Here is a 20,308-nt window from a genome sequence, read left to right on the forward strand (position 1 = left end):
GAGAGAGAGAGAGAGAGAGAGAGAGAGAGAGAGAGAGAGAGAGAGAGAGAGAGAGAGAGTTACTGAGATATTTCTATTTATAATTTATCACGGCTTTATATTCATAGAGATCACGGCTTTATATTCATAGAGAGAGAGGGAGAGTTATTGAGATATTTCTATTTATAATTTATCACGGTTTTATAGTTATAAAGATAAAAAAAAAAAAAAGAGAGAGAGAGAGAGAGAGAGAGAGAGAGAGAGAGAGAGTTACTGAAATATTTCTATTTATAATTTATCACGGCTTTATATTCAGAGAGAGAGAGAGAGAGGGAGAGAGAGAGAGAGAGAGAGAGAGAGAGAGAGAGAGAGAGAGAGAGAGAGAGAGAGAGAGAGAGAGAGAGAGTTATTGAGATATTTCTATTGATAATTTATCACGGTTTTATATTTATAAAGATAAAGAGAGAGAGAGAGAGTGAGAGAGAGAGAGAGAGAGAGAGAGAGAGAGAGAGAGAGAGAGAGAGAGAGAGAGAGAGAGAGGGGGGGGGAGAGGGAGGGAGGGAGAGAGAGAGTATTGAGCTATTTATAATTTATCACCGTTTTATGTTTAGAGAGAGAGAGAGAGAGAGAGAGAGAGAGAGAGAGAAATGTGTAAAACTGTAGCAATAATATAGATGAAATAATATGGCATGGCAATAGTGTTGCATACGTATGACAATAATTACTCATTTAGTCAATGATTGAGAGTAAGGGAGAGAGAGAGAAAGGGGGGGTAGACTAGCTTGTGTCAGCTTTTGTTTGGGATACCACCGTTACACAAACACTACGTCCACAGAAACCCTAAAGAGAGAGAGAGAGAGGAGGGGGTGTAGACTTCGTGTCAGCTTCTGTTTGGGATGCCATCGTTACACAAACACTACGTCCACAGAAACCCTAGAGAGAGAGAGAGAGAGAGAGAGAGAGAGAGAGAGAGAGAGAGAGAGAGAGAGAGAGAGAAGACTTCATGTCAGCTGCTGTTTGGGATATCACCATTACGTAAACACTTGTCCACAGAAACCCTACAGACGGCCCATATTGAGGGGTATCTTGATCATTCTTCATTTGGTTGTACATGTACACAGATCTGCTTGGATTTATTCATTCTCTCGAAACATGGATATTTTACCTACTACACCCACGACACCGCGAACTACCAGGACACCAGGAAGTGCCTGGAAACGCCGGGTAATATTATATTTCGGAAATTATTTACATACGATATATAACAATTTAATTAGAAGTTTTAAAAAGCAAAGGTTTAGAAATGGGCTAAACCTGTCATTTGCAATACATAAATATGACCAAGTTTGAAGGTTTACGGGAAATAGAAATGCGGTATGCATGTAGGTAGAAATTTTAATTATTTTTTGTTGTTGCAGAAATCAAGACACTAAGCATAATTTGTAATAACCTGAGAAATTTCCTGTGTATATCATAAAAATATACACAACAACCGATCTCTTGGCCAGGTAAATTCCAGGTAAATAACATTGACCATGGATAAGCTCCGCCCACATTCAGTCATCCGTGGAGCAACCGTACGGTGTTTTTTTTGGGGTCTTTAAAATCAGCTCGTTATCTTAATTTTTTTATGGACATTACAAATAAGCATACATGTATGAATATATATATAAAAAACAGCAAACAAACAAAGATCCATAATAAGAGTAAATGAAAAGGGCATTTAAAAAAAAATTAAAATGTCATCATTCTTATGCAGTGCAAAGCAAAGTTTGTACATCACATTACACACACATACCCTGGAGCCAGGATAACGCAATAATAGGCTTCAAAATTTCACACTTTGGGTTTGAGTGGGTCCACAAAATGGTTTAATGTTTTACGTAAATAGACATGTATGTTTTTATTTCAACATATTATATATCAAAGATAGAAAATGGTACAGTATCTTAAATTGAAATATACCCACCCTCATATAGTATTGATTCAAGTTCACATAATCTATTTTATCAACTAACAATAGCAGTTTTCATTCTCATGTCGATTTGAGATATCCCATTGATCTCGAAATAAAAGACATCACAGAATCTTTCACATCTTCTTCGTTAATTAGATATATATTTAATTGAATATATATGTTAACTGCAAACTACCAACTAAATCTTATGACAAACCAGATGATACGAGTTTCTCTATCGTCAACTTCACATAATTGTGTAGGAATATTCCATTATAACCTGCATATGACGTTTATGTCTAAACTGACTCGATGCATAAAATTTTCTTCTGCATAAGATCAGTTTTTTGTTCGAGGCAGGCAAATGACAGACAAACGAATTTATAACGTGTCGTGCGATTGGTCGTCGAATAATCCCGAAACCATTCGGATGTCTTTGCGAACCAATCACACAGCCCGTAAAATAAATTCGTACTCTTGTGACATCTTTTTAGCTTGCCAGTGGACAAGAAGAAGAGAAGAAGCCCTGTCCGATCAATGCACGCAAGATTGTTACAAATAAAAGAGATGAGATGGTTTTGAGCAGAAGATACTTGTAGTATGATATGTCCCTTACGTGCCGCTCGCCAAGGTTCCTTAGGTAACGATGTAATTACTTGGAAAAATGTGCCCTGAAACGGGGAGCCGCTGCTTGTTTACAAATGTTTCCTTCATATTGTATCATACCGGTAGAAGGTCAATCTCTAAAGCTTACAAAAAGCGTGAAACGATTACATAAATCGAAAGAGGGGTGAGAGAGACGGGGAATTCACACATTTCAGAGAAATTATCGCCACCAAAAATCATCAAAAAAGGAGGGTGGGGTAACATCCATAGTTCAGGTGCCTGTGGTGGTATGTCCAGGGGTCCATGTTTACCAAAATATCCATTTTGTATGCTTTATAGGAGTTATGAGATTGATCACTTTTCGTTATCTTCACTTTTCATGTTTGTTATCTAGATCTCCTTTCAATTTTTCGGACTAGGTAAATTGAATAGAGCATGAAGGAAAACCTTGTTAATTTCCACGTTTCAGAGAATATAAGGCAAATGACGGACAGTGGTAATTCTCATAAATCCTATAAAGAATACAAAACTAATTAACAGTAGGGTATACATGGACCCTCAGTAAACACGATCAGTGGTATCAGATGCCAAAAAGGAGTAAGCATCTTGTTGAGCAGTAACACCCACTAGACTATAGCTTCGCTTAATTAGAATGAATCTTATGAGTTTATAATTGAAATAAAATTAAAAAGAAAATTCTCAAATGCAAATATTAAAGCATCGAGCGGTTATTTATCATTCAGACAAGCCATTCTATTGTGGTTTCTGGATATAGAAGAGATCATGTATCACAGACCATTCTTACTTCTAACAATATAGTAAATATATTCACCAATGTTTTATATTCATTTTCTTCAGACGTTCCTATGTTAACACACAGAAATATATCATAACCCTCTCTTTTTTCCGTGCCGAAGCTAAACACTAGTTCTAGACGCCATCGTGTTTCAGTAAATTCCATTTAGAATACCACAGTAATGGGCTGAATGACCTTTGTGACGTAAGAGGTCATCAAAGCAATGGTAATAAGCGCTTACATTCGAATATGAGAAAAGAACATGTTAACGATGTGATACATGTTACATATATCAAGAGATCCTTTTCATTTTTCAGAATAAGTAAAATCAATAGAGGACACAGCAAAATCTTGGCAATTTTTACATTTCAGAGAGTGAAAATTAGGAACAGTGATAAATCTCACAAATCGTATAAAGAATACAAAATTAATTATGAGTAGGGTAAACACGGAGCAGAGGCAGCATGAGACGCCTACGAGGAGGAAGTATGTTGTTGAGCCGAAACAACGACTAAACTTTGCTTGGGTAAAATACATTTCATGAATTCATCATTGATATTTCCCGAAGAAGGAAGGAGGAAATTTAAAGATTAATAATATCGAACGGTTATTTATCATTCACACTAATCGTTCTGTTCTAGTTTCTGGATATAGAAAAGATCATGTATCACAGGCCAGTCTTACTTCTAACAATAGTAAATGTATTCTCCAATGTTCTATATTCATTTTCTTCAGACGTTCCTAAGTGTGAGACGTAAGTATTTGTTTTGAATTTCTTTAATCGATCTTATTTCAAAACAGTATTTCCATTCTAGGTACAAATATTCAATATATGAAGTTACGATCCAACTTCAGACGTACATGTAGTATTTAATGGATTTTATATTGCCATGATGAATGATAAAGAGCAATTAATATGTATTTCTAAGCAGTGTTCGTGTATGTCCAACAGGGGTTTCAAAAATTGCTGTCCAAACTACAAATGGAATGTCGAAAGTCAACGTTGTGAAAGTATGTGCACAAATATAAAATTGCTTTAATTTATTGAATGCATAGATACATTTTTACGTATGTAAGTCATTTAGTATCTTTATATGTTTGCCGAATAGCGATACTAGGCATAATTCTGCTGAATCGCAATTTGAAAAACGTCCACTATACTACCACGACAATAATTATTTATTGTCAATCTGCATATTTCCAAACTATTTATCACAGGGTGTTTGCCGGGATACGGTGGAACCAATTGTAGTATAATGTGTCCCTATCCTTATTATGGAGAAAGATGTCAGGAAGAGTGTGACTGTGTGAGGGACTTGTGTGATGTTTCCGTCGGTTGCGAAGATGTACCAACAGGTACATTTATTTTGCATATCAAACAGTGTTCAAACGCATGCTATAATGAGTTCTATTTGTTTAATCAACATTTTTTAGCCCATGTACATACATTGTATATTTTGAAGACAAAACCCGTTCTTCCATCATCAGCACTGTGAATGAAGACGGCATTGTATGGCTAAAAGAACTGTCTACATATAAACCAGTCAGTATAAATACTCTCTGTGGAAACGGTATTGTTCTTAAAATAGTGACATTGTTGTATTTTATACGTGTGTACAATGTATATTCTCTCTCTCTCTCCTATAAAACTATTTAATCTCATAGCTACTCACATACATATTTCATGATAGAAGACTCATCTTCGAAGAAGAAAAACGCAGCTATGTTAAGGCTTCCCGGAGTTTGAAATGCGTTCAAAACATACATTGGATTGCGAGGTCGGTTTTTTGTTTTCACTTGTAATTTATATACTTAAGTACAGACAATTTATATAGAAGGTTCTCTCGGCTATATATTAGTATATCTGTTATGATATCGTTGATCATGTGACGGTCATTTATAATTGTTTGAAGTGTTTCACATAAATCGCTTCAGCGCAGCTCATTTAACAATTATTTTAAACTTTTTCTTTGAACTCACCGTATCCTTGTGTACCCGAAATGTGCTTGGGAAAACTGGTAGTATTACTTGCGTACAAAATACACGTATTTCATGAAGAGTTCAACCTACGGACACACTTACCTACACATTTGATGGTAATCTGTATTCAAACAAAGCCATCAAACATTTAACCAAGCAAGATTCGGGTAGAGAACAAACTCCTCTTACGATTTCTGTAATGGATCTCAAATGAATCCTCATAAATTACTCTGTGCTGGACCATTCCAAAAGTATATTTTTCGAAAGCAGTGTAAACACACTGAATTTCAATCAAGGGTAATTAAACAAACTATTTTAAAATATTCGGACATATAAGATATTAAAATACAATTCAGACACGTGAATTTTGCTATAGTGTTCTGACATCTTATAGGCAGTTTGAAATAACGTCTAAAGTTTTTGACACCCTCCCCGTCATAACAACTCAGTGACTTGACCTCATTTTCCATTATGACGTCATATATTGGTAGTTCAGAGAAGTAAAGGCATAAAGTGCACTGTGCTATTCTATAAGGGAATCCTTAACCTACCCGCGAACAGTAGGAATTGTGAGAATGAAAGTGTTAGACGTAGAAATATGTATAGTTACTTCAGGATAGGAATATGTATAGTTACTTCTGAATCAAAATATAACATCATTTTCACATGTTCCTTAATCATCATTGGATGAATTACGTATCTAGATATTCATGATTAAATGAAGTAACACCCACTTCTGGAATCCTTAATAACAGAGAAGAGGGCGTCTTAGGTTATTATAAACTTCATCCTGAGATGATTAGTTTCTCATAAATAGCGTTCGTTATGGCATTAATTTCGTGGATCCGCAGAGTTCTTGTGATAGAACATTCAAAGAGCACATAGATACCATGTATTACAGCTTGAAAGGATTGCAAAAGCGTTGATGTTCTTTGAAATATATTTCTTATTCAATCCTGTGGGGTAAGCATTATACTTCAAATTTCTTTTGATGCATTTGCTTTCAAATTGTTTCCATTTTCTTTTCAATTCACAACAGTTTAAATATCATAGAATTAAAGATATTCAAAGAGCACAAAGACTACATGTACTACAGCTAGAACGAATTACACATAATGTACATGTACTCAATACTCAAAGAGCTGAAAACCACGATACGATTTTCCTCCTACATTGGTACAAAATAATACATATCATTTCCATGTATGCAGTACTAAGGAATGTATCCAAATACATCACAAGTGTTATGGCTATGGTACTTTTATCATTTCAGTACGGATGTTCTTTCATTCTTATACAACATTTGATAGCAGTGAATTTGATAAGACAGACTGTATCAATGAAAGGCGAAGATAACGAACAAGTGATCAATCTCACAACTTCTGCAATACAAAATAAAGAGTTGGGGAAACACGGACCCCTGGATTTACCAGAGGTGGGATCAGGTGCCTAGGAGGAGTAAGCATCCCCTGTCGACTGGTCTCACCCGCCGTGAACCCTATACCTTAATCAGGTAAACGGAGTTGTCCGTAGTGAAAATCAGTATGCCAAGAACGGCTTGTGATACAGCCACCATGGCTCACGATTCCTTAATTTATTCCAAAAATAGAGCCTCTGCATGTGTCAATGACTTCTGACTTTACAGCTTTTATATTATGTTTGTACTTTTCTTGAAACGGTATCTTTTTTTAATTGTTAAAAAATTGTGAACGCAGAGTTTACATTTGCTCTCTTTTACAGAAATAGTTTCCCTGTACTTTCATACTTACAAGACATATTGATAGTGTTAATATACAAGACAAGAATGCATGCAAAATCTTAATCAGTTGATTACGTCATTAATGCTTAGAACATGATAGTGATTAACAGTAAAATTGTTGAAGACAATAAAAAACCCACTCCATTACATATTTTAGCTTGTTTAAACTGAAAGTTCGTGTACGTTTCTCGAAGTGCGTACATTTCACATGTTTAACTTCTCTAGAGTCACTGGACCAATTTCAACCAACCTCGTCACTAAAAATCCTGGGGTGGATTCAAATATGTGCAGTCGATAGGTTGTTTTATTTTCGATATTGTATTCTTTATAGGATTGACGAGTTAATATCAGCTCGTTATCTTAATCTTTTTATGGAGATTACAAGTAAACATACATGTAGGAATATAAAAAAAATAACAAAGATTCATAATAATATTGAATGAAAAGGGCATTTTTTTCAAATCAAAATGCCATCATTCTTATGGAGTGTAAATCAAAGTTTGTACATCACATTACACACACATACCGTGGAGCCAGGATAACGCAACAATATGTTTCAGAATTTCACACTTTGGGTTTGAGTGGGTCCACAAAATGGATTAAAGTTTTACATAAACATACATGTCGGTCTTTATTTCAACATATTGTATTAAAGAAGAAAAATTAAATTGAAATATACATACCCTCATACATGTATAATATTGATTCAAGTTCACTTAATATTTTATCTACTAACAATAATCATTTTCATTTCTATGTCGATTCGATATATCCCAGTGTTCTTGAAATAAAAGACACAACAGGGTCTTCCACATCTTCTTCGTTAATTAGATATCTAATTGAACATCTATGTTGACGGTAAACTAACAACTAAATCTGATGACAAACCGGATGATTTCAGCTTCTCCATGGTCAGCTTCCCATATGTATGTAGGAATATTCTGTTTTCACCTGCATATGGCGTTTATGTCTCAACTGACTCGATGTATAAAAGTTTTTTCTACATAAAATCAGTTTTCGATTCAAGACAGGCTAATGACAAACAAGTTAATGTTGTGGGGTTTCAACAGTCTCCTTTAAAGGTAACATTTTGCAAATTATATGGTCCTCTTTACGATATACTTGGCAAATACAACCTATCCTTGGGTCAAACGCTCTCTGGCGTTTTTCATACAAAGTGTCGGGTCGTTCGAATGAAACCGGTCCAAAGGGATACTTACTCCTCCTAGGCACCTGATCCCACCTGTGGTATGTCCAGGGGTCCATGTTTGCCCAAATCTTTATTTGTATGCTTTATAGGAGCTATGAGATTGATCACTGTTCGTTATCTTCACTTTTCATGTTTGTTATCAAGATATCCTTTTAATTTTTCGGACTAGGTAATATGAATAGAGCATGAAGGAAAACCTTGTTAATTTCCACGTTTCAGAGAATGCAAGTCAAATAACGAACAGTGGTAATTCTCATAAATCCTATAAAGAATACAAAACTAATTAAGAGTAGGGGAAACGTGGACTCTCAGGAAAAACCATTAGTGGTATAAGATGCCAAAGAGCCGTAACATCCGCTATACTATAGCTTCGCTTTATTAGAATGCATTTTACAATTTATATTTCCTGAAGACGGAAGGAGGAAATTAAAAAGAAAACTCTCCAATGCAAATATTAAAGCATGGAGCGATTATATATCATTCACACAAGCCGTTCTGTTGTAGTTTCTGGATATAGAAGAGATCATGTATCACAGGCCAGTCTTACTTCTAACGATAGTAAATGTATTCACCAATGTTTTATATTCATTTTCTTCAGACGTTCCTAAGTGTGAGACGTACGTATTTGTTTTGAATTTTTTCAGTTGACCTTAACTAAAAAAGGAAAACTTCCATTTTATTTACAAATATTCAATATATGAAGTTACGATCCAACTTTAGTCGTTGAATTTAATAGATTTTAAATTGCCATGAGGAATTATAAAGAGCATTTAACATATATGTCTAACCATTACACGTGTATGTCCAACAGGGGTTTCAAAAATTGCTGTCCAGACTACAAGTGGAATGTCGAAAGTCAACGTTGCGAAAGTATGTGAACAAATATAAAATTGCTTTAATATGTTTAATGCGTTAATTTACTGAATGCATAGATACATTTACACGTATGTAAGTCATTTAGTCTGGGTTTTTTTCTTGCCGCATAGCGATAGAATGCATAATTCTGCAGAATTGCAAGTTCTAAATACGTCTACTAAAGTATCACGACGACACTCATTTTTTACCATTGGAGATTGTTTATTTCCAAACTGTATTTATCACAGAATGTTTGCCGGGATACCTTGGAATCAACTGTAGTATAATGTGTCTCTATCCTTATTATGGAGAAGAATGTCAGGAAGAGTGTGACTGTGAGAGGGAGTTGTGTGATGTTTCCGTCGGTTGTAAGGACGTAACAACAGGTATATTTATTATTGCATACCAAACAGTTTTTAACGCATCAAGTAATGAGTTCTATTTGTTTCATCAACATGTTCTTATCCTATGTACATATATTTTAAAGACAAAACCCGTTCTTCCATCATCAATACTGTGAATGAAGACGGCATTGTATGGCTAAAAGAACTGTCTACATATAAACCAGTCAGCATAGATACTCTCTGTGGAATTGGTATTGTTCTAAATAGAGTGACATTTTTATGTTCTTTAAGCATGTATATTCTCTTCCCCCTTTTAAAATATTTAAGTTAATATGCACTCACATATTTCATAGTAGAAAATGTATCTCCAAAGAAGAAAGACAAATGGTATTGTGATTGATTGATTGATTGAATATTGTTTAACGTCCCTCTCGAGAATATTTCACTCATATGGAGACGTCACCACTGCCGGTGAAGGGCTGCAAAATTTCGGCCTGTGCTCGGCGCTTAAGGTCTTTGAGCAGGGGATCTTGATAATGACACGCCTGCTGTGTCACGGGACCTCAATTTTTGCGCTCTCATCCGTAGGACCACCCCATTTAGTCGACAAGCAAGGGGTATTGAGGACCTATTCTAACCCGGATCCCCACGGGAGTGCAATTGTAAGTATGAAAATGTTAACCATAGGAATATATAGTTTCAGAATCAAAATATAGTATAATTTTTACATGCTTCAGAATTAACATTGAATGAATTGCGTATAAAGACAGTCATGATCAAAGGAAGTAACACTCACTTCTGGAATCCCTGATAATAGAGGAGAAGGCTTATTCATTGGTTATTGTAAACTTCATCTTCAGATAAACAGTTTCTTTGAAATAGCGTTTGTTATGGCATTTGTGTCGTGGATTCGTAGCGTTATTCTGATTGAACATTCAATGAATACATAGATTATATGTACCACAGTTAGAAAGGATTCCAAAAGTGTCGATGTTCATCGAAACAATTCTGATTAAATCTTGTTGGGTAATCATAATGCTTCAAATCTTTTGAAACATTGTTTTGATATTATTTCCATTTTCTTTTTAATGAGCAGCACTTATAAATGTTTTCATGAAAATGAAGATATTTGATTTGAATGATGTAATTAATGTTCGAGGAGCTGAAAACCACGATAATATTTTCCTCCTACATTGGTAGATAATAGTAAAACAAATCAACATTATTTCGCATTGAAATATTTTCATGAAAATGAAGATATTTGATTTGAATGATGTAATTAATGTTCGAGGAGCTGAAAACCAAGATCAGATTTTCCTCCTCCACTGGTACAAAATATATGTAGCAATACAAATCAACATATTATTTGTATGCATGAAGGTCTCTGAATAGATCACGAGTGTCATGTTTAGGCTATTTTTGTCATTTCAGTACGGATGTTCTTTCATTCCAAACAGCATTTCATACCAGTGAAATTTCCAGGACAGAACATATCAATGTAATACATCCACCATGGCCCTTCATTCTTCAACTTACTCAAAATATAGAGACTCTGCGGGTGTCAACGTCTTCTGACCCCCCCCCCTTTATATCATGTTTGTACTTTTCTTGAAGCATTATTTCTTTGAATTGTAAAAATTTGTCCAAGTAGATTTTACATTTGATCTCTTTTACAGAAATAATTTCCCCGCACTTTATATTTGGTAGCACTGCACGATGCTTTTTCCTATTAAAAACAGCTAAATCAATGACATTCTTCGTCATAGTTACCAATAATTGATATACAACAACACAATGCATGCAAAATCTTATTGATGACATCATATTTGATAGTTATCAGGAAACAAAATAACCCACCCCATTACATATTTCAGTTCGCTTGTCCATACTATTGACCCCGGGTGTAAAGTAGGGCCACAATAGGGGATCACAGTTTTACATGTGAACATAAAGAGAAATCAGTTTCAAGAACTAGTAGGAATGCTTCATTAAAATCCTACAACAGAAATTCTTAAGTGAACAAAAACTCCGTCACTTCGTTTTTATTTTCCCTTGCACACACTGAAGGTAAATAAAAGACGGAACCTACCTGCACTTTTTCTAAATCGGTCCTACTGTCTCGAATCGTCTCCTGCATGGCTACAACCGCGAGCTTAACGATGGACATGCCGTTGTTTCTTTCCAAAAACCTGACTAAGAGCTTAACATTAACTTGACCCATCATATCCTCCATCAATTCGCTCAGATCCTTTGAATTTCTGTCGAAATCTGTGTTCAACAATTGCGTTTTCAACTTAGTAGGCTAGACCAACGCCAGTTTCTCCATCGCTGATCGCGACCAAATCACATCAAGGAAGTAGTTCACTCCGCTCTTCTTTTCTTCATTTCAGTTAACTTTAAGCTCTAAATTACCTTTATTTTCCACATGTTTCGTCTTTTTTCAACCTTTTCAATAAAATATCTATATCTTATATTCTCTTTGATATTGTTCCTAATTTTTTATTCGATTAAACTCTAACGAACTATATTTTGTGTTCTACGATCGTTATTTCGGTCATCTGCTACATAATCATGGAAGCTCGGTAAGAACACAAATCAAAATAGAAAATAAAAAATAAAATATTATTTTTAGTGTTATTGGGATATGACATGAACTTGGTACGTGATGTAGTTCACTCCGCTCTTCTTTTCTTCATTTCAGTTAACTTTTAGCTCTAAATTACCTTTATTTTATACATGTTTCGTTCCTTCGGGCGTTATAGGATTTGATCACATGACCAAATTCATGTCATATCCAAATAACATTCAAAAATGATATCTTATTTCTTAATTGTGGTCAACCTTGCCAGAAATCCCTGACAATATTATGTTTTTGAAAGGAACAAATAAGCAGGGATCGCAGCCTCTTTGTCGATCCAAAATGACAGCGCCCTTTTCCATGTGTTTTCGCATTACTATTTATAGTAATATTTCCCTTGTAAAACATTTTTTGATTAAACTGATTCCATGGCTGAACTTGTATAAGTTGATATTAGGGGGAAATAGTTTCCTATAACCGATTGAGATTGCGTATGTCCTTAAGATCGTTGTGTATGCTCAGAGGAAGTTCGAATCTTGTTTTGCGGTTGACACAGTTACATACTGAATTTTAATCTCAAAAAATATTCTAGTTGGTGATGTTAAACAACTTGGTAATTCTGTTTACGTTCTTTTCATTACTTTTACCAGGAATTAAGCTTATAGTATAGAAATAACAGTAAGTGACAATCAAGAAATACTTCCGTATTTCATTTTGAATGAGATGGATGTTTGTCATTTGGTATATTATAGAGTATTGGGAGGAAGTTTAAAAACACACACACACTGCTGTTAAGCAAATAATCAAAAGAAAGATTACAAAAAGTGAACCTGTCTGACTTTGAAAATGATCTGAATAGAACATTTCATAAATTTGTCAAAGAATTATACGATTCGCAAGAAGATACACTTTAAAATGCCACTGTGTATTGGAAAGTAAACTGCAAGAATACTTTCACGAAGTAAATTAATTCATTGATACATTTATTGAAAATGTGATTGAGGAAATATTTTTGTATAGAAAGGACATTGACTTCTTAGAAATACCAACGTCAGTGTTCACTTTACGCAAAATGTTCAGAGAGAAACAGGGAATTTGTATGACTGTCAGAGAAAATAGTGATGATGAGTGTTAGAGTAACCACATGTATCTCAAATCGACAGACATTCGAAATCTTCGGGAAAGCAATGTAAAATGCAAGCAGTGAAAAACTTGTGGCATTATATTCCCAATATGAAAACAATCGTAAGAAACAAATGTAAAAATTGCTAGAAAGTACCTAAAATTTCACAAAGAACGCACTGAATTGCAAAGATGTATATGTACCGGTATGTGCACAAATGAAAATAAATTAAAAAAATTAATTACTGATTGACCAGCAATCATTAGAAAATGAAAAGAGAAGATTACATAGTGAGCTTCAAAGGACAAAACAGGTCATTCCTGTTGAAGAAACATGTTTTCAGAAAACTGATTCAGAACTGGAAGTGACCCATTTACAAAAATGAAAGTAGAGACTTGGAATTAGATAGGGACTACTTGATGACTTTATGTAGGTTTGAAATTAGTTGATGATGATTCAAACTTATTTACACCTCAAGTAAGGGAATGTGTTATGAAACTAACATCGCTAAATGTGGCCACTAAACATGTCTCTTCAGTTAATATGATAGTTCTATATTTATAAAAGAAATTATTCATTGAGCCAATGACTGAGAGTAAAAGAGAGAAAGAGGGGCGGGGGTGTAGACTCTGTGTCATCTAGCCATAGGATACCACCATTATACAAACACTATGACCACAGTTCTAAACACTGCAGACGGCCCTGAGACCCTTCCTGTGTACATCAAAAGTATACACAGCACCCTGATCTCTTGGCCAGGTAATAACAATGACCATAGATGAGCTCCGCTCACATCCAGTGATCCGTGAAGAAACCGTACGGTATTATTTTTTGGGTCTTTAAGGAAATTTTAGATGATATACCCAATGATTGTGAGACCTTACATTAAATGCAGATGTATCCATTGGCCACAATATCTTGAGCAATAGAGAGTTTCATGTCTGAAAGGGCCAAAATTAATGTTTCTTTTATTTACCTTTTGCAACAGTTTAAATCTGAAGTTCTGCCTTGTATAATTGAAGGATGGGAAGAGCGTATTAATGATCACAAGCTTATGTATAGCAAGGTAACGATTTTTGTGCATTACATTTGCTCGTCAATATGGCGGAGTGTGCTTCTCCTATACTGAAAAGATTTGAAAATAATTTGGAGTTAAAAGAAGATGAAACCACTTCTTGTGATGAAACTGAAGATGAGGGCGAGAACAGATTTTTAAATGAATTGCTTGATTGAGATTTTGTTCAAATTTTTCTCTTGTGTTGGAGATGAAAAATGTGGCTGGTATGCAGAAATCAACGTTTTCTGTAAACAGAAGAATGAGAAAGCACTATTTGTTCATTTCGTGGAATAGATTGAATGTCATTTTTCTTATTGGAGAAAAGGTTTTTTATCACAAAAATACAATCCAAACTTTTCTAAAGATTCATGGAGTAAGTAACTTCCTACAAAAAACGATCCTTTGCTTAATTAAAAAACCGCATCTAATCGCTGCATGTAAAGTACTGGGACTAGTATCCAAATTAATTACAGCACCTTTTTGTAGAAAAACATCACTATTCTAGACATGAATACACATTTTGAAACTCTTGCCGCATATCTTGAACGACAAAGCAAGGGTGCTTCAGGATTTGTAAGTGGAGAAGAATATTCATTTGAAATGACGCTTATAGACCCCATACATCTACCATAACCAATGAAGCATTCAATATGTTTTCATTTAAGGCAACTCCATACTCGCAGTTTTATCTGATACAAGTTTAAAATCTGTATTTATTTCCATTCGTTTCAGTTAAAACTAACAAATTATCAAATAAAATACATAGGTCATCACACTTTTTAAGATGTGAGACGTACACGAACAGAATCATATATCACCATCAGAAAATTGCAATTTTCCTTTAACAGCATTATCAAAATTCCATACAAACTGGTTATGACGATATAGTAGCATTCATTACAATTTCATGAAACTGTATCCTCACAAAAATACACAAAATGTTTGTAAAAAATAAAGGAAATCTATCGCATAATAGACTTCATAAGGAAATCAATAGAACAGAGTTACTGCCCTTGGATTCAATATTTTGAAACGTATCATTGATTATTTATCTATAACTTAGACTTTTGAAATATTTTATTCTTAACAAGATTTTTTGCAATAACTATAGGAAAAGACTCCAACAAAATTTATGTTCCTATCATGCATAAATCTAAATAAATCATTGATTTTGCAAAATCTGATGACATCACAGGAGGGTGGAATTACTTTAATAAGACAAGTGAATGGTTGGATAGTTTTCCAAAGGAGGAAAAAACAAAATTCGCAATATGAGTGTATCAGAAAGAAGAAAATTAAGTAAAACATTTCAAAAGAGATGTCGTGCTATTGAAGAAAATAGGAGGAATCTTGAGGGGGGGGGGGGGCATTGTGCATCAGCGTGAAAAACATACAAATGGTGTCATATGTTACCGTTTATGACAATCCAAAGATAGGGTAGAAACTGCCCTGGAGGAGATCAACGAAGAAACAGAACAGCGGGCGTTTCCGTCAAAAATACTCAAACAAAAACATGAGCAGAAAGATATATTTAGATTCAATGCAAAGGGTAAGAAACATCCCATTTCAAAACTCAGGAACAATCTTCTAACTCTAATAGAATCAGCTTACCATGGACCAAGCACAGAACCTGAGAAATAAACAATTCTTTTAGTGGAAAAAAGGGTAAAGCATACGTTTACTGATGATGTTTACTATGGAACAGTTATTAGTATTGTCCCAGGATTTGTTAATTTTTACAACATTATGTATGACAATGATGTAGCTGAGAAGATTGCAAAAATGGTGATAGTTGTGGAGGTAACTGCATGGTTGGAAGTTTAAAGGTGCGAGTTGTCGGGAACCCTGTTCCTTGATATTTCTATTTGTTCAATGAGTAGTTAGAAGACTGTTTTGGAACGTGTTGGATATGCACTCTCAGTTGTTTGTTAATGAAGAATGCTACACCAGGGAAATTTGATGTGGATGATATGTACATGATTATGAAATTTATCTTATTTATTCAAAAAAAAAAAAAGCAATCTGGAAAAATTTAAAAACCTATGTCGAACTCGAGCATTTGTCAGATTTACAGTTCAGCAGTCACCACTCTAACCTACTGAACTACTCAGCAATGCATTCAGATCTAAAGGGAATACACAGATATTGCTGAAAATTATAATTTTATCCATGTTTTATTAGGACGTTGGCAATTATAACAATGTAGTATACCTCCTTAGTTTTTGTTCGCAGTTTAACATTTCATTGGGTTATTAGTTAAAGTTTTTGATTTCACATTCCATTGTTTTATTTGTTATTCATAATTTAACATTCCAGTTTTTACTAACCACTTGAAAACGGAACATAAGCGTGCATTGATAAATTAGATTACATTGTTTATCAGTGAGTAAATTAGTATTCATTAAATTTAAAGTTGTATATTTAATTAAAATAATGTATATAGTTGTCTATCCACTTTCATTTTAGGCCAGTGCTTCCAACTAATATCCTGTTTCATACCATGACTGGGAACAAATACCTTGTTGTCCATTGGATTGAATATACAAATAAGTGAATTTGCCACGACACCATTTATCAGTGAGTAAGTAATAATTAAAACTTGTCAAATTCTATTGAATTATATTGATTCTATATGTTAAAAGTGGGCCTATTTGTATTATATGAGATTGTTTGGTCAAAGTAACCTTGTAATATTACATACCTTGTATGATTGTATTTCAGTATAGTCCTTTTTTTTTCATTTCAGGCGAATGGTTCCATACTTGATTGTGCTAGCTTCCAGAAACTTTTAAATTGTATTTGTTGAATAAAAATTAGAATATGGTCCTTTATGTTATTTTTGGTGCATAAGGTAGAGATTTGAAACTCCTGCACAGTGGTATTCAGAAAAAGTACATGATTTTATATGGCATGGAAAATCTAGTGAATATATCTCATTCTAATTTAAATACCTGTAATGTAAAACTTATACGGTACCAATTTTGATGCACCAGATGCGCATTTCGACAAATAATGTCTCTTCAGTGATGCTCAACCGAAATGTTTGAAATCCGAAATAACAATGAAGTTTAGAGCTATTAGAGCCAAAAACAGCGTGCCAAAAAATGTGGAGTCAAATTCGTCTAAGGATACGAGCTATGCATGAGGGAGATAATCCTTAATTTTGAAATGAATTTCTAAATTTTATAACAGCAATTAAATATACATCCGTATTTTCAAGCTAGTAACGAAGTACTTAGCTACTGGGCTGTAGAGACCCTCGGGGACTAACAATCCACCAGCAGAGGCCTCGACCCAGGGGTCATAATGTAAAACTGATGCGGTACCAATTTTGATGCACCAGGTGTAACTAATCATTAATTGAACTAAATACGATTAAATGTTCTTAAATGTCTATACATGTACAAGGGTACTTGGAATACTTCTGATCTCTTTGGCCTTTTAACTTGAAAATTGCTTTTAGAGAATGTTTGTGTTTTTGAAAGAGATCAGTTGAAATTGCAAGATTTTGGTAATTAAGATCATATTAATTATGGTTATTTGATAGAAGAACTTAATATTTTGTTTTTAAAATTCTACTCTAAAAGAAGATAAGGAACTAGATTATTTTTAAAGACAAAGTATATGTATATGCCTGAATTGAGGGGTGACGTTTTGTGTGTATGAACACTGTGTGTGTATCACAGAAATAGTCAAGATGGTTCAGATATTATAAAAATATTAAAAACATGAAACGTATAAATTTTTGCCAAAACTGTTGTGGTGAAATGTCCATAAATATAATTTTTGCAATATTTCTTTTTACATTTCTATTAGCATACCTACAACTAAGCCAGAAAAACTATTGAAATTTATATAAAAGGTTCCTGAAATCGAGTAGATTCATGTTTGTTCAAATAATGGTTCCCGGGGGCAGGGTGGGGCTATAATAGATTGATTGATTGTATCTTGTTTATCGTCTCTCTAGAGAATTTTTCACTCATATGGAGACGTCACCAACACCGTTGAAGGGCTTCAAATTTAGGCCTTTGCTCGGAGCTTAAGGTAGCTACTGATAGCTAGCCCCCCAAAAATCACTCATTGAATTTTTTTCAATTTTATTTATTATAATATTTGGACTTTATCCTAAAACATATAAAAAAAAATCGACAAAAGTAATCAGATCAATTTTCGACGAAAGCGAGATTGAAATCCCCTCTTTTGCAGCCCCAAAAGGCAAAAAATGCCAGAATTGAGCAAATTAACACAGAAGCATATACAAATTTCATTGACACCAGAAATATTGTTTGTCATATATAGTTATGTAAATTAAACACAAACAGATAAAAAAAATCAACATTAATTAGAAATTCAAAATGCATCTAAAGAAAACATTGGGATGATTCGACTTGGCAATTGGCCAAATTTACCCTAAAAATGGCGTTTCTCACACACTATCAGGCATAAATTTTCTGACAACAAACAAATTCTGTTCATAAAATTTCTGATTTTATTTCATTTGTACAATAAGTCAAGTAGTATTTAAAATATTGAATAGAAAAAAATATACCAAATGAGGTTTAATCTGAAACCATGTCAGATTTTGTAACCCTACCCCCTCCCTTCTAGAAATGAATTTTAAGAGATACAGTCAGCAGAGATAAACTATTAACCTTAAATGATTAAACATTCCCAAATTACCACTTTGAGCATTCAACATCACAATACTAGAAGTTTCTATGAGCCATTTAAGAATGATCTATAGCAGTTGTGATATTGCAGTTGACCTTTTTGCACTCACAATGATTGCCTAAATATTTTGTTATTTTTCATACAATTTCTTGTAATAACTGCACCCAATATATTACCTATACCCATTTTTGATACAAATTGATATCACCATACAGTATAATACACCAAATATGATTAAATAACCATTTCATATTTCAATAAATAATTAATATCAATGGAAAGAGACCAATGGACTGCCCATGGATCACTAAGTCCATCTGAGCCATCTTGCCCTCACAGATAGGTGTGTCTTTCATAAGTTTAAGATTCTAATTGTAGTTTCACAATGAACCAACAACTCACTATTGGATAACTGAGAATGCATGTATATTGCATTAACAAACACTGTAATTATCCCCAGGTGAAGGTCTATGTTCACTGTATGTATAAGGGGGGGGGGGGTCCATTACGAAACTTTTCGCAAAATTTGATGTAAATTAATGTATCAATGATGTATGTTTCAACTAAATTGTCAATTACAAGGAAAATTCAAACATATTGATTGAAGTTATAAAATTGGTATTCTATCATGTGCACATTTTTTACTAATATATCTAAGAAAGAATAATTAACAGTGAAATTTCCTTTACATCTATGCAAAATTATCGTCTTTCAAAAGGCATGTACATGTAATACATGAGTACATGTACTTCTTTTCCCTTAAATGCACAATTTGATTTAAAGTGTGTTGTACAACATCCACTGCTCTGAGCTCATAAGAGAATTAATGTTTTTCATCCAAGTTCCAAATTTTGCAGTAGTTCTTTCATCTTCGGAACTTGACCAAACATTTTTAAATTTGTGGAGTTGTGGGGGTCCAGGGGATATGTCATCATCACTGTAAATGGAGTACCTGTTCAAAATATAGATAAATATATTTAAATATAGGGAAAAAGATGAATATCTGATATACTCAGATGTCTTTACAAATGCTGTCTGATGTTTATCTCAAGAAAATATAGTACCTCTCTTGCTGTTAAACTCGTTGACTCGAAACCCACTTCAACCTGCACTGGTCCTATCTAACCTCCAATGGTCATCAGACTGATGCCTAGAAGAAAGATCATAATTGATATTTGCACAGTTAGGTATATATTATACCATTGAGTAATTAGACTGAGTCAGACAATGTGAATTTTAGAATTGTGTCTCAACACATATTCAGTGAAAATTATAAATTGCAATATGAGATGACATATATGTTTTCATAAACTGCCATAGACTTATATCTGTTTTATTTACAAAATGTGGGTGAAGAGAAGGACATACGTGTAGCATACATATCTTACTTATA

At 34.0% G+C, this 20,308-nt stretch overlaps 1 protein-coding gene and 1 long non-coding RNA gene across 18 annotated transcripts in view; one reads left to right on the plus strand and one right to left on the minus strand.

The window, feature by feature from the left end:
• Nucleotides 1-851: 851 nt before the first annotated feature.
• The window catches only part of LOC125677196 (platelet endothelial aggregation receptor 1-like), a 351,642-nt gene continuing 332,185 nt past the window's right edge, over nt 852-20,308 (plus strand). Inside the window, exons 1-13 of one of the 17 annotated variants that reach the window (XM_056157969.1) lie at nt 852-3,864; nt 3,980-4,092; nt 4,291-4,349; nt 4,557-4,694; nt 4,802-4,909; nt 8,886-8,904; nt 9,099-9,157; nt 9,391-9,528; nt 9,630-9,737; nt 9,923-10,148; nt 10,918-10,984; nt 16,711-16,825; nt 16,991-17,067. In XM_056157969.1, the coding sequence (XP_056013944.1) occupies nt 3,772-3,864; nt 3,980-4,092; nt 4,291-4,349; nt 4,557-4,694; nt 4,802-4,909; nt 8,886-8,904; nt 9,099-9,157; nt 9,391-9,528; nt 9,630-9,737; nt 9,923-10,020 (933 nt within the window). In that variant the 5' untranslated portion in view covers nt 852-3,771 and the 3' untranslated portion in view covers nt 10,021-10,148; nt 10,918-10,984; nt 16,711-16,825; nt 16,991-17,067. Of the gene's footprint in view, nt 3,865-3,979; nt 4,093-4,290; nt 4,350-4,556; nt 4,695-4,801; nt 4,910-8,885; nt 8,905-9,098; nt 9,158-9,390; nt 9,529-9,629; nt 10,513-10,898; nt 16,826-16,990; nt 17,068-20,308 lie in introns of those variants that run through there. The other 16 variants (XM_056157968.1, XM_056157970.1, XM_056157975.1 and 13 more) reach the window with 16 other exon arrangements.
• LOC130052592 (uncharacterized) lies at nt 18,720-20,179 on the minus strand. Its single transcript, XR_008800938.1, has 2 exons — nt 19,980-20,179; nt 18,720-19,867 (listed from the first exon to the last, which is right to left on the minus strand). It is a non-coding gene; the product is annotated as an uncharacterized LOC130052592 (long non-coding RNA).

Source organism: Ostrea edulis, chromosome 3 (assembly GCF_947568905.1).
Source record: "Ostrea edulis chromosome 3, xbOstEdul1.1, whole genome shotgun sequence".
Taxonomy (NCBI): domain Eukaryota; kingdom Metazoa; phylum Mollusca; class Bivalvia; order Ostreida; family Ostreidae; genus Ostrea; species Ostrea edulis.